Raw genomic sequence first — 13931 nt, forward strand, 5'->3', positions numbered from 1 at the left:
AATCTGCCTTGTATAAATCTGGAAAATGTAGAGGTCACTGAAGTATTAGGAACTTCTTTTAAAGTAGTGCAGAAACAATATACAGGAGGTACCGTGTATCACTTCTGTGGTCTGATAATGATACAATTTGATATGCATTAGTTTTAACAAGTATACCTTAAAGAGATGCTCCGTATTTCTATTCAGCTTTTGTCTTTATTTATTTATTGGACAAGAAGTATTTACAAAGAGTTGAAATGTGTGATTTATGTGATTGTAAAGAACTTGAGAGTGGGAAAATAATGTACAAAACTTGTTTTTCCTTCACCTGTTTAAGTTGAATCTGCTTGTTGTAACAATGCATTCTACATTTAATTACAAGCAAAGATAAGATACTTATTTGAAATATATTTAACCTTTTGTGTACCTGGTTTAAAAGAAACAGTTAAGCTTTTTTTTTCCTTTTTTTTTTTTTTTTTTTTTTTTTTTTTTTTTTTTTGGTCAGGTTGTAAAGAAAATGGGGCAGTACTTGAAGATGAATATAACAGTACCAGAAGAATACATACAGGGTTTTACACGGGCCAATAATACATTCCTTTATCAGTTAGTTTTTGATCCTGTCAACAGAAAATTAGTTCCTCTGAATGCATATGGAGATGATATTGATCCAGAAACACTAATTTATGCAGGACGGTATCCTTTGTGTTGAAACAGCAGAGTGGGGAAATAAGGGTGAGCAGATGTGGTGTCTTATAATTTTCATTGCATCTGTGGGTGCTTGCAGGTTTTCATTGCATCTCTGCTATTGACTAAAGCCTGGCTTTTGTACAACCTTAAAAAGTGTTTGAGTTTTTTTTTTTTTTCTTCTTCTTTTCTCTTTTGCTCTGATTTTAATGAATTAAAAAAAAGTACAGTGAGTGACCCCTCATTGACAGATCATTTTAGGCAGAAGGTACTGATTTTTTTATTTTATTTTTTTTTTAAATATAATCATCAAATACAGGTTATAGTTAAAATATTTGAGTTACTGTATGACTGTCTTTAATTTCTGTCTGTTAAGTGTGTTATAATCCCTACCAGTTTATTTCTTGCAATCTGTGTACAACTCCTTCCCTAATCTAAGCATATCCTGTTTTACCAGATATCTCTTCCTACAGAATAAGTAGCATTTTGCTACATTTGTACAGCATAAATTTCAGCATGGAAGGTTAGGAAAATGAAGAAAGAGAGGGGACTGTTGAAGCAGCTACTAGCTTTGTATGTTCTTCAAACCACTTAGTCTTTGATATCTCCAGAAATTAAGAAGGAGAAAGATGGTAACTTTCCTGCTGATGATTGAAGGTTTTCATTTTGATTTCTGTGATTTGCCAAGCACTGCAGATCTATTACAATTGCTGTTGCATCAGATTGAGCCCTGAGCCTTAGTATTAATGCTTTTGGTTAATATTCTGGCAGTGCTTTTTAGGATGAAAATGGGAAACAACAGCTAGTATAACTTTTGAGTTTCCATTCTTGAAATTTAACGTAATATTCAGTTATTTTCTTTAATATGGTGGGAACAGACATTTTGGTGATGGTACTGCTTTTCAAATTGCTATTGGCAACATTGATATCGACACAATGGAACAAATTGATAATTATAACCCTGACACTGCACAGGTAACATCTTTGTTCTGAAGTTACGTGTTAAGATTTTGGTGCGGATCTTGAACATTCATGGAAAAATATGACTGAACGTTATTTGCAATGACTTGGCAGTGAAAATTGTTGTGCTATTATGGAGACTTTATGTTCCCACACACATTTCTCATTCTTTGTGCAGGTAAAATCTTACTTTTCATGACATTTGATTTAATGCTTGATTTATTTTCAGACTTTTTGATAAGTCTTTAATACTATTGACAGAAGTAACTTGTTTAAAAGAAAATTCTCAGAGATTTGGATTTCTTCCAAGTATATAATTCTGTGGAAATTATTTTCCCAAATTAAGTTTTCTGAATAGAAATAAAATTGAAACTTTTAATTTTGTGAGGTGAGCAGTTAGTCACTTGCACCATATTGGAATGAAGAAGTCATGGCAGCACAAAACAGAATTTGCATGAAAAGCATGAGAAATATGGGGACAAAAAAGAAAATGCTTGTGTAGACAATGTCACTAGTTGTAGTGCAAATGTCAAAGTGTCCTTACATGGTAAATCAAGCAATCGTATGTAGAAGGCAAAATTGTAAACCTATGCCTTGGTTTTTTAATTGTTCATTTTATTTTTTTTTTGGTAGCCTGTGCGACAGAAAAGTTGTGGCTGGAATGACAGGCCTGCTGATCACGTAAATAGCATTTGGAGCAGAGACTACAAGCTTGGCCCTAAAGCAGATACTGTTCCTCCTAAAATGCATTTACTAGAGAAACCAACAACCAAAGGCATTGAGAAGATAATTAGTGTTAAAGGGCTAAAATTTTCTGGCAAAGAGCTCTTAGCAAAAAGGCCAAGGAGTGGTATGTTTTTGCTAAAATAAGTACATAAATAACAGTAGAAGGCTGTGGGAAAAGAAAGGATTTTATCTTGGGCTTAATGGCATGAGATTTTAGAGGTCTAACTCTGACTTTTATTAACTGTATTATGTTTTCAACAAGCTGCAAGATTAATGAGCCATAGTATTAAAGCCTACATAATGATTAAGGGTGGCAGCAAACTTTCTGCAGCACTTAGTTTTAACTTACATGAATTTGCTATAAAATGTTATTTTCAATTTTAAATTGTCATGTTTAATAACATCTGTGAGATTTTTGGATTTAATTTCTACCTTATGATGGCTTGTGAAGAAATGAAAATAGCTTAGTTTTCCTACAGTTGATGTTTGGCCAGACAGAAAATTTTCTGTGTTCTAACACAGAGCTGCCTGTATCCCTTGTATAGGTATTCTTATTTCCAGCTTTCTCACTTTCTCCAGTAAATCTGTGGTATTTTGTCTTCTACACCACCTAAGTTATATGTGCTGAAATAACCAGTAGACTTGTAATAGAAGGGGCACTTTATTCTCATTGTGCTTTATCTGCTGTGTTAAGTATTTTCTCTTCCTCTGTTTCCTTTGCTTTCTGATTATGCTACCAGGACTACTTTATTGCCTTTATTACTCCTGGTATCTTCCTACTCTCAGGTTTACTGAGATCTGTAGTTTAGCAACCTGCCTTTTAAATCACCTTTAGTTTTGCTTTCATAGAATCATAGAATCAACTAGGTTGAAGACCTTTAAGATCGCAAAGTCCAGCCATTACCCCAAAACTGCTGGCTACGCTGTTTCTGTTACAGGCCAGGATGCTGTTGGCCTTCTTGGCTGCCTGGGCACAAGCTGGGTCATGTTTAGCGGCTGTCAATCAGCACCTCCAGGTCCTTTTCTGCCGGGCAGCTTTCCAGCCACTCTTTCCCAAGCCTGCAGTGTTGAATGGGGTTGTTGTGGCCCAGATGCTGGACCCAGCATTTTGTCTTGTTGAACCTCATACCATTGGCCACAGGCCATTGGTCCAGCCTGTCCAGATCCCTCTAAAGTTCATTTTGAAGTATTTAAAATAAAAAACAAAACCAAAATTACAACGAGGAAAAGAAATCATATTTGTTTTCAGCCTTTCTTCCTTCACTCCATCTCCATTTTCACAGAAAGTTACATTTAAGGCTATGTACTAGAAAACAACTGTGTTAAAGACTTCTAAACCGTAATGTCAAGAATGTTCCTACCAGACCTTACTAATACTTTTAAGCCTGGTAGGGTCAGAATGTAATGCTCAGTTCTCTCATAACTGGTTAATTCTAGAACATCTGCTACAGTGATGCTTAAATTTAATTCTTTAGATTTAGAAGACATCTCTGATGGAGATCTGTTGAGCCAATATTCGTTTTCAAAAGCAAAAAAAATCAAGGAGAGTGATCGTGATGGCCAAACACAAAAGAGTGTCTCAGCAATACAAAGCCTTGATTCTTCAGGGAATTCTGTCACTCAAGAAAGCGCTAACTCTCTGCCCACAGTTAGAAATAAATTTGCTTCCTTTCTACAAAGGAAAAACAAAGAGAAGGATGCTGTAATTGTTCCAGGAACAAGAAGCAGGTATGCTTGCGTCACTTACTTTAATAAGTAGCAAAATCCTCCTTGCTATCCTGACTGCTGAAATAACCTCAACACCAAAAATGAGAAAAATGCTATCTCGGATGTTTTGAATGAAATTCTATAAATGCACCTGAGCTGAGATGGAAAACCCTTCGTGCTAGGCCTCCTATCTATGTGTGAGATAGGTAAGTGAATAATGTCAGTGTTTTACTGCAGTAATGAAGACTGTGAGACCAGACACAGTCTAGCCTCTGGGTGTTGAAATTAATTGAGAATTGACCATATTTCTTTTCCTGGTAAAGGTCATATATATGATATGACATTTGAGATATGTCATATGTCCAAAAAAAGTAGCGGTTATATTCCAAATGTGTAAGCAGTTAATGAATATATTGACTTACGTTGACAAGGATTTTGTTTGTTTCAGTAAAGCTGAATGAGGTCATATTGAGTGACATATGCCTCTTATCCTATCCTACTCAGTCAGTGCTCCTGATCTCTGCAGCAACTCTTGGAGAAGGACTTTAGGTTTTTAGGTTTTTTAATTGGCTCTTTGTTTATGGCTTTTTTGGTTGCATTTGGCCACAGCTACTTGAATTGATTTTACAAGGCATTATCACTATTATATCTCTTATTGTGTAATTTTTATCTTAAATAATTTAAGTATTGTTGTGCAGTGTAATTTTACAGAACAGTCTTAATATTGATGTTCTTTAGCTTTAAGGTCATATGCCTTAAAGGTGTTTCCTGAGCTGAAGGTTTTGTTATGTTGCATCAAAAATTAAGAGCTGTCAGTGATGGTAGGTTGTTCTCTAAAGCAACTCTCAGCTTCTTAAAAATCTCTGATTTGTACTTATTTTTAGGAGCTGCTGCTATAGCATGGAAAAGAACTAGATAAGTTCAAGTTTCCTTGATGACAGTAATGAAACACTTCACTGCTTTAGTCTTATGATAGTTAATGAATATATTCTTAGATTTTGTAGGATTCCTGGGTGTTTCTTTTTCAGATGAACTACTTATCAGTATTTCAGACCTATGACATGTTTACATATGGGGAGGGAGGGGTCCCTTTTTTAGTTTTATCTGTTAAAAACCTTCCCAAGGGACTAAAACTTTGCCTATTGTCAAAATAATTTGTGTCTGCATGTGCCCTTAAAATACAAAATTGATTGATAGAGAGCTATTGGATTTTGAGGTACCATACCCATTTGCAGTAACTTTCTTCTCCTTTGCTTTAATTTTTTTTTTTTTTTTTTTTTTTTTTTTTTTTTACTTTTTTAGGTTTTTCTGCGATGATGCAATTATGTTTGACAGTAAAGCAAAGAAGGATGGCTGTGATCTAACTCAAGATGCTGAGCAGGATTGCCAGAAACAGCAAGTAGAACTTGAAGGAGATGTTTCCCTGATTTCAGAAACTGAAAAATCAACGAGGACTATCATTACATCTCCTGGAGAAACACAGAAAAACTGCTTCCGGTGGTTTAGCAGCCTTATAACTAACTCGGGAAACCATGGTCCATCTCATACTGTATTTTCACAGCAGTTTCACCAACAGAGAAGCTACTGCAAGGTATCCCAGGAAGGTCAGATTAATGGTGTACAAACAGAGAGTGGGGCAGTGTGTGACGAATCGGAGGAAGAATCTTCCCTCTTAACAGAACTGGAACAGTCATCACAGTCTCAAAGGTCTTGTGAGCAATCAGAATGCAGTTTGGAGTCTTCAGAAATACCGCAGTTCTCTAACAACCGTTCAGATGCAGAAGTAAGGAAACTAGACATTATTTCACCATTTGCTTTCATTTTAAATTGTAAAAGAAATCAGGCAGCAAATCTTGCTTCAAAATGATACCCTGTAGGTTATGTAGCTTGTGTTCACAAAACTAGTCAATGCTTTTACATAGTTGTGTGGAATGGATTGACTTACTAGCTTAAATCAAGTCTGTTCTCTGGTTTTACTTTGTCTTCAGTTTTTCCATTGCTATCACTACAGTGGGTCATAAAAATATCTGGTAGGCTAGCTTTTGTGCTCTGCTGTTGTTAGTTCCTGTTGTTAGTCCTTTACAGAAGGTGTGTGTGTGTCACCATGGTGTCGCTTGCTGAAAAGAAGTTCAGGGTTTTGTATAAGTTCTTAGAACTGCTGAAAAAATTATATCTTAAATTATATTTGTATAGAGATAAAAATATACTTTTTTGTTTAAAGAAAAAAAAAAAACCAAAACCACAAAAACCCCCAAGTTTTAAAACCAAATGAATTTTCTCTTGATTAAGGACTCTGACTCCAATTCAAAACTGGCTAAGTATCAGTGTACATGGTCTCCAGTATTTTCTGCTCTTCAAACTGACAGAAAAAATACGATCATAAAGACCAAGGTAAGAATTCTTTAACTTTACTGTGTGCTCTACTGAAAATCAATTCTTGCTTTCTACTACTTCATGCTAGAATTCTTCATGAAAGAATCCTAAGCAATGCATGTGCTGGCAAGAAAAAGCTATGTTCCTCTTCATCCATATCAGCTCTGAGATGAACTATACCCTACCACTTATGATTGATATCAAAGTTGCAACTTCTCTGGTGATTTTTAAACAATTTGGTATTAAATAAGCCAATCTAAGGCAAACTCCCACTTCTTAATTTTCTTCAGGTGTGCCAAACACACAGGTTTTATGATGCAAATTGCAGTTATGTTCTAATCCAAATACAGTCATAAGATACAACCTTATTTCATTGCTTGTCTCGATAAATTTGCTAGCTTAGCAGTCTCCTTCCACTTCAACTAGAAAAAGTGTGTTTAAATTTCAGAATCTGGAAAGGTTTTATTCAGCCTTTCTTGCTTAATGGTTTTAGTTAAAAGCCTAGTTAGGCACTAATAAATCAGTATGGAAGGACAGGCAATTTGTCTTCTATGTGCGTTGTAGATGTCTAAGGGTAATAAGGGGATAAATTTATGTCCCCCTTGTATTTGTGATGTTTCCAAGAGCTTTACTCATTTGTCTTATTTGCAAAACTTCCAACACCTTAACAGCTAAAAGTGCACTAACTCCTTGGGCATTGTCATTAGAATTGGCCAAAAGGTTAGTCTAAAGAAGACTCTTTCATCCTTTCATGCATACCCCTACCAACTTCTTTCTCCTAGACAGTCTAAAAATCACTAGTTTATCCCTGCCAAACAAGAGCATTGTGTGTGTTTTGTATAATAGTGACATCTTGTGGTTATTGTTAGTAACTTCTGTGTTAAGCTGGAATTTACATCTTTATTCTGGAACACCTGAGTACAAGAATTGATTCTTTTTCATTAGATTAACATTTTGCCCACTTTTTCTCCTAAATAAGACTGACCAATGAAATTAAATCTTCACAATTGTATTACTTTGTTTTGAAGAATGTTTCGTACATTTTGCTTCAATGTTTTACTCACTTTAAAAGTATATTGGGAGAAAGAATATACTAAATTAGGCGGAATACACAGTATAGAAATATTGAGGTAATATAAGCACCATATATAAACAAATTTTCAGGATGCTTGGAGCTCTTCAGAAATAGGAATCTCCTGAAAATCTGTGAGGACAGTAAGGTTAGCTAAAATCAAGCTCCTGAAAGGAGTATTTCCCCCATTTATTGGCCATGCATTTCCTCCACTTCCTTTATGTGCTAGAAATAATACTTATCATGACTTGGACCAGAAAACTGACCTGGCTGAAAACTAACTTGACAGCACCCAAAAGGTCAGTGGTATTGGAACTTTGGCCTGCCCAGACTCTCAGGCTGGTGTGAGTCATAGCACCAGTGAGACCATTGGAAAAAGTAGCCAGACTTGAAGAGGGGGGAGGTAGAGATAAGAAGCACTATTTTTGGCTCAATTTTTCCCTTAGGATTGCTTACTGCAAGTGTTAAACTAGAGAAATCTTTACTGGTGTTAAGCACAGTAAAAGATACCAAAGGGAGCAATTTACTCTGATTTAAAGTTTCTCATCTTTGCTTACTTTGGGGTTCGTTAAATGAAGTTATAACTCTGATGTAATACAGTACCACAAAGAAATGTAGGATTATGGGTGACTTCACATGCTGTTGCAAAATGGCTGAGGTGACAGATATAGAGCAAAATACTATAAAGCATAGAGTTTTAGGATTTTATTTTTCCTAGTATTCTTGGGGAAATTTTTGGTCTGCATTTTAAACTTCTCCCTCCCCCTGCCCCCAGTTTTGTTTGAGATTCCAATATCTGCTTAGTCTATTCAGGTAGAAACAACTTCATTTGGATAAAAAAAACTATATAACAAGTGCGTGTAACAAAATGAAGTATCCTTTTGGAAAGAACTGAGGTGTGAGTTCTCTTTGAAGAAAAAAACTGCCAACATCTTGTATTTTAAGATAAAGAAATGTTATGTGATCAATAGCAAACACTTGGATGAGGAAGAGCTATTTGCATTAGTTAAGTGAAGCACCTGAAGTGGGCAGAGCTATGCCACCTTCTACAGATGATCCAGCAAAACAGAAAAGGTGATTCATTTAGCACAAAATGCTTTATTCTTAACATGATCCAAATGGGAAATATGAGTGTTATTCACAACCTAGCTGTCTTTAAACTTACCTTACGTAGCCAACTGTAAAATAAGAACTCACAATTGTAGACACTCACTTTCTCTTCTGCAGGTATTGTATTTTGATAATTATGTTTTGGTCCTCATAATGACAGACAAAAGCTAAAATAGCAGGCTAGAAGTGAATGATCACTTAGAAGCTGATAATTGTGAGTAGTTCATATCTACCACAAAGTGGCAGAATGGCTCAAACAGTAAAGTGTGCTAATGCTTCCAAATGGCTACTTGCCCCAAAATTGGGGGAAAATGGTAAGCATATGTAAGACAGAAGAATATAATGGAAAATAAGAGTAAGCTATTTCTGGCCTTTTGCCACTTCTGAACTTATTTGGCAAATAAAGTTTTAACTCTGTCCAAAAGTATATTGCATGTGTTTAATTATTGTGCTGTGATGGGAAGAGAGTGATTAAATAAATAGCAATAGGTATAAATTAGTTTATGAAATGTGGTAAGCTATTCACAAAAAAAAAAAGGTAATCTTACAGATCGGGCTTTATTGTGTTTCTTCTGTTATTCAAAATAAACTCGCTACCTTTTGTGCATGAAGTTTGAGAAGGCAAAAATGATCAACAGTGTTGTATCAGTATTAGAATGTGTGATAGCAGCAGTCTGAATAGCTATCAGCCAAGTAGGCTGATATTGACCCCAGAAAAATGACAGGAATGTAAGAGATTGTGGTTAGGGATAAGAATGTGAAATGTGAAAGTTACACTGACATAATTATTTTTACATGACCTAATTCCTGTGAGTTTCATTTCTTCTAAATATGAAAAAACAGATTCAGTGCTTTGAAACTGCTAAGGCACACGTTTTTTGTAATAATAAGGGTGGTGAATAGCTAAACTATCTAACGAAGCAATTTATTATTCTTTTAATTGATGTGTTGAACTTTCGACTGGTTGCATGTGAAAGTGGTATTCTGGCCAAGCACAGCTGTTTTGAGTTCCAGGTATAGAAACTGGATAAGAAGGTCCAGCTATGGGTCTAATGATTCCTAGTGTAATCCTACTGACACCTGTGCTCTGTTTATGACTCCATTTTTCATGATATCCAGGTTTCCCAGAGAGTGATACCAGACAGTAGCTTCTCTTAAAATTCTGAAAGCTGACATTGAAGAGTTTTTTGTTTTTCTCTCATGTAAACAGATGAGAAAATAAATATTCAATAGACTTCAAAAAAAGCATTCAAAAAGAAATGTGTATTTGCAACCTCTTAGAATACAAAGAACTATGGAAACTAGTTTGCTAGTTCTTCCAGCTGCATTATGTCTAATGTGTTTGAGATGCCCCTTTTTAGATTATAGAAGCTATCTAAATATATTCTGTCATGGCAATTCAGATGACATTATCTCAACACAATGTGAACTGCTTTATTTTTTATTATAAGCTTTGCAGCGTAATACCTGTCACTAACTAATAAGGTTGTCATTTTAACCATTTGTACTGTAATATTAAAATTCCAGGTTCCTGGTTTACATAAATCCAGTTGTATAGGGCCGCGTATTGTACCAAAGCTCAAGCCATTAATACCAGCTAAAGTAAGCGGATTAAGTAGGAAACAGTCACCTGTGCAGAAGAGAAATCATTGCGATGCTGAAAATACACTGGGACTGCAAGCCACCATCAGTGAACTCCGGAAAAACTTCCAGTTTAAAAGGTGAGTTGCTTTAACCCTTTACTTAGCACCCTGTATACTTTTTTCCCCAAAGAAACAATTTTCAAAGCAGACTCTACAAGTCTCCTCCATACAGTAAAGAAAGATAATAGCTTAAGGTAGGTATTTTCTACATGCAGTTTTTAGTTTCCTAATCTTGATAAAATCATGAAGTATGATTTCTGGTAAATATGCTTTTCTAATTACTCTTTCTCTTTCTAACCAAGAAAAAGTATCAGCTAAATTTAATTCATTCAAGTAGTGCATTTAGTTTAATGTAATTTATATGAAAATTATTACCATTGTTTGGCATCAAATTCCAAAAGGTATTTCTTAGTCTAAATGCAAAAGCTGCATAAAAGTTGCCAAACTTAACCGAATACAAGGTTGTTTCTAGTTAACTTTATGTGCCTCTCACATTTTGAAATGGGTGATTGTCAGAACTGTTTTGCTTTCAAATGATGATGAATTGATGGAACATTTGTTAGATGAAGTCTCTGGTTACAAGAGACATTTTTGCAGATTATAAAATTCTATTGTTTTCTCTTGTGCAGATGACTTGTCTAACTGGAAGTTTCTGTAAATATCTTCAAGGTTTGAACTTGAAGGGCAATTACTATTTTTTATTAAAAAAGTATAGCTTACACTATTTCTGTGAGCTCAAGCAAAAGCTCCTGTGACAGAGTTTTCCTAGCTGAAATCTAAACTTTGTATAAATAAGACTTATTTAAATAAAATTATTATTCTCTTTAACCTGAAACCAAATATGAGTAGGACAAAAGTATTATCTTTGCACTGAGTAATAAATGTGAGACTGGTGAGCAGGTGTGAAGTCAGTTGAATATATTTTAGTCAGTTTGGGCTTTATTGTAGACTATTAGAAACAAGCAATTGACTTCTGTTCAAAAATATTACTTGCAGTATTTACATTTTCAGAAAGCTTGCTTTTTATTATCCTTTTGATGCAGGTTAAGAATGATAGTTTCAAAGAGGAAGCGAAAGTGTTTGTGTATGTGTTGCTTGACCTCTAATTGGTAATGTCTGACCAGGGTTGTTCACAGGGAGAAAACAAATGTATTTTGGTTTATCAGAATACAGGCAGATAGAACAGAGTGAGCCTAGATGGCACTCTCTTCCTTTTCTCTGCTGATGGTGCAAGACTTCACTCCCAACATCCACATTTTATACATCCAGTTTTGGTTGGTCTGTAACTTCTGGGTGTATACTGGGGGTATATACTTTTGTATATATTACTTCTATATAAATAAAGTACTCGAGTACTTCTATTAGCTTTTAGATGGTTCTTTGTTTATTTCACAAAAAGGTTTTTCTCACTGTCAGGACTTACTTAGCTCTGAGTATTCTGTTTATTGGGGTTGGTTTTGGTTTTTGGGTTGGTTTTTTTTTTTTTTTTCAGATTGTAAAATGTTTCTAAATTAGCCTTATGTCTTAAGAATTACATTGGGAATCTTGTGGGACAGTAATCTGTCCTGGCCTAATGGCAAGACTCACAGCATTTATACGAAACTATAATTATTCAGAAGACTTAAATGTTAAGGAACACATACGACCCACAGTAGGATTGGGTACATACAGTCTTTCAGATATAAAGCTAATAGCTATCATTCTGCCACAGGATAACGGCAGCAGTTGAAATCATTTCAGTTAAGTTGTTCAGTTTGTAGTGAAATTGAAATTAAAACTTTCCATCACAGATTTTTATTTTGGGCTTATTCATAGGTAAGTAAATGGGTAGTTAGACAAGGCCTCTTGCTTTGCTTTAAACCATATGTTTCTTACAGGCCTGTGGTTTGAAACATATAATATAACATTCTTGGGTTTTGTTTTGTCTTTGTTTTTTGTGCAGAGAGTACGAAAACTTCCTTCTTGTAAAAAGTCGGATCCATTGTCTCCAATCAAAGATAATATACAGCTTACTCCGAAACAGAAGAAGAAATCTTTAATCATCTGGAACATAGTCATGTGCAGAGGGCTATATTCCAATGACCTGTATGCTGTGCGCAATAGGGTGCAATTTCAATCATCATATAAATTTACCTTCTGGATATTTCATATATATAGAAAAGATTCTTAGAAAACCAACTATATTTTAGGCTGACTAGTGATTTGTCATCTCTTTTATAAAAGTGTGAATTGAAAAGTGCAGTTTTATACTGACTGGAATAAAATCCTTCAGATGCCTATGTTCTCTTATTCCAAGTCCCCATGCTAAATTTTGTCCAAACCTTTTTCAGCTGTTCCTGGGCATTTTATGTAGGTCACACATGCAGTCCGAGTTTCTACAGCAGCCGTGGCTTTGCCTGTACACAACAGCAGCAGAACAAGTTTGTGCCTTTATTTTTAATAGTCAATTTTTTTTTTTTTTTTTTTTTTTTGCCTCTTCCTTCTTTCCTCTTGAGACTAAGCCGGCTCCAAGACAGGAATATAGCTGCTGTTCAGTGTTCATAACACCCTTCACTATACTTCCAGCACTCTGATAACTATATATTTTCCCTGTAAGGTAAGATCCGCTCTCTCAGCAGTTAGCTTTCTGTTTGATACAGTCATATTATTGGTGGGAATAACTTGGAGATTGCAGAAAGGAATATCACATGGTCCCAAATTCTCACATTAATAGAATGATCTCTGAAGAAATAGTGTTTTCCTCTGTTATACTTACTCTTTCCACATCTGTAGTCTTATCCAGCCACAGGTATGGAAAATATCAGTGCTTGGAGCTAACAGTTACAAAAAAGTGTCCTTGCAACAAATCAATTTTCAGCCTTCAACAGCTGATCAACTAAAAGGAAAAACTCCAGAAACTAGGGTCCTTGCTTTGGGTGACTAAATTATCATTAAATAATAAGATGGGATTTCAGATTTCTACCATTAAAATCAGGATGTGAGTCAGCGTAAAGATTCAGGGGATTTTTTTTTTTTTTTTTTCCTTTTCTTAGGAAAGAATAATATCTCTTTCTGCAGCAGGTGAAGATGCAAAAAGATATGTGAAATGTATCCTCTCCATTCCTGAGATGAATACTTTCCCTTCATCTTTGAGCTTTTTGAAGATATTTAAAGTTTGAAATTAACCTATGAGAGGCAGGTTGGATTTATTGGGTTTTTTGGGTTGGGTTTTTTTGGTGGGTTTTTTGTGGGGGTTTGTGGGTTGTTTCTCTTTTCTTTCAATGTACCTTTTTTCTCTGTAAGAGAATTTGCATCTGCGAATCTAAGGTGACCAGCTACATTAAATCACAAAAAAGCTGCTTACAAGAGTAGGTCATGTGTATGTTTGTACGAGCAGTCATCTGATTTCTACATTTGTGCTGAAGTTATGGGATATAAAGAACTGAAACTAGGAGAAATTGGGGTGGAGGAAATAAAATAAAACATGCCCCAGTGAAAATAATAATAATAATAAAAAAAACAAACCCCAAACAAACCACTTGGCAAGAAGGAGGGAGAGTTCAGTTGTTTTAAAAAACAGGGATTTGAAAGATGGAGGATATGAGGGTGGTCGGAAAACAAGAAATGAGTAGGAGGAAATGAAAGCAGATGGCAACTTAACTTGGAGGCATATGTCTTTGTGTGTTGTTTGCTTTTTA

The 13931-nt window shown here is 35.1% G+C and overlaps 1 protein-coding gene across 3 annotated transcripts in view; it reads left to right on the top strand.

Annotated features, from left to right (window-relative positions):
- Positions 1 to 12543, top strand: part of EXO1 (exonuclease 1) — a 33470-nt gene extending 20927 nt beyond the window's left edge. For 2 of the 3 annotated variants that reach the window (XM_030499754.1, XM_030499753.1), the window contains exons 7-14: positions 485 to 672; positions 1542 to 1638; positions 2257 to 2473; positions 3825 to 4077; positions 5359 to 5839; positions 6346 to 6447; positions 10139 to 10332; positions 12197 to 12543. In XM_030499754.1, coding sequence (XP_030355614.1) covers positions 485 to 672; positions 1542 to 1638; positions 2257 to 2473; positions 3825 to 4077; positions 5359 to 5839; positions 6346 to 6447; positions 10139 to 10332; positions 12197 to 12293 — 1629 coding nt within the window. In that variant the 3' untranslated portion in view covers positions 12294 to 12543. Of the gene's footprint in view, positions 1 to 484; positions 673 to 1541; positions 1639 to 2256; positions 2474 to 3824; positions 4078 to 5358; positions 5840 to 6345; positions 6448 to 10138; positions 10337 to 12196 lie in introns of those variants that run through there. The other variant, XM_030499755.1, reaches the window with a different exon arrangement.
- Positions 12544 to 13931: the final 1388 nt, after the last annotated feature.

Source organism: Strigops habroptila, chromosome 10, assembly GCF_004027225.2.
Source record: "Strigops habroptila isolate Jane chromosome 10, bStrHab1.2.pri, whole genome shotgun sequence".
Lineage (NCBI taxonomy): Eukaryota > Metazoa > Chordata > Aves > Psittaciformes > Psittacidae > Strigops > Strigops habroptila.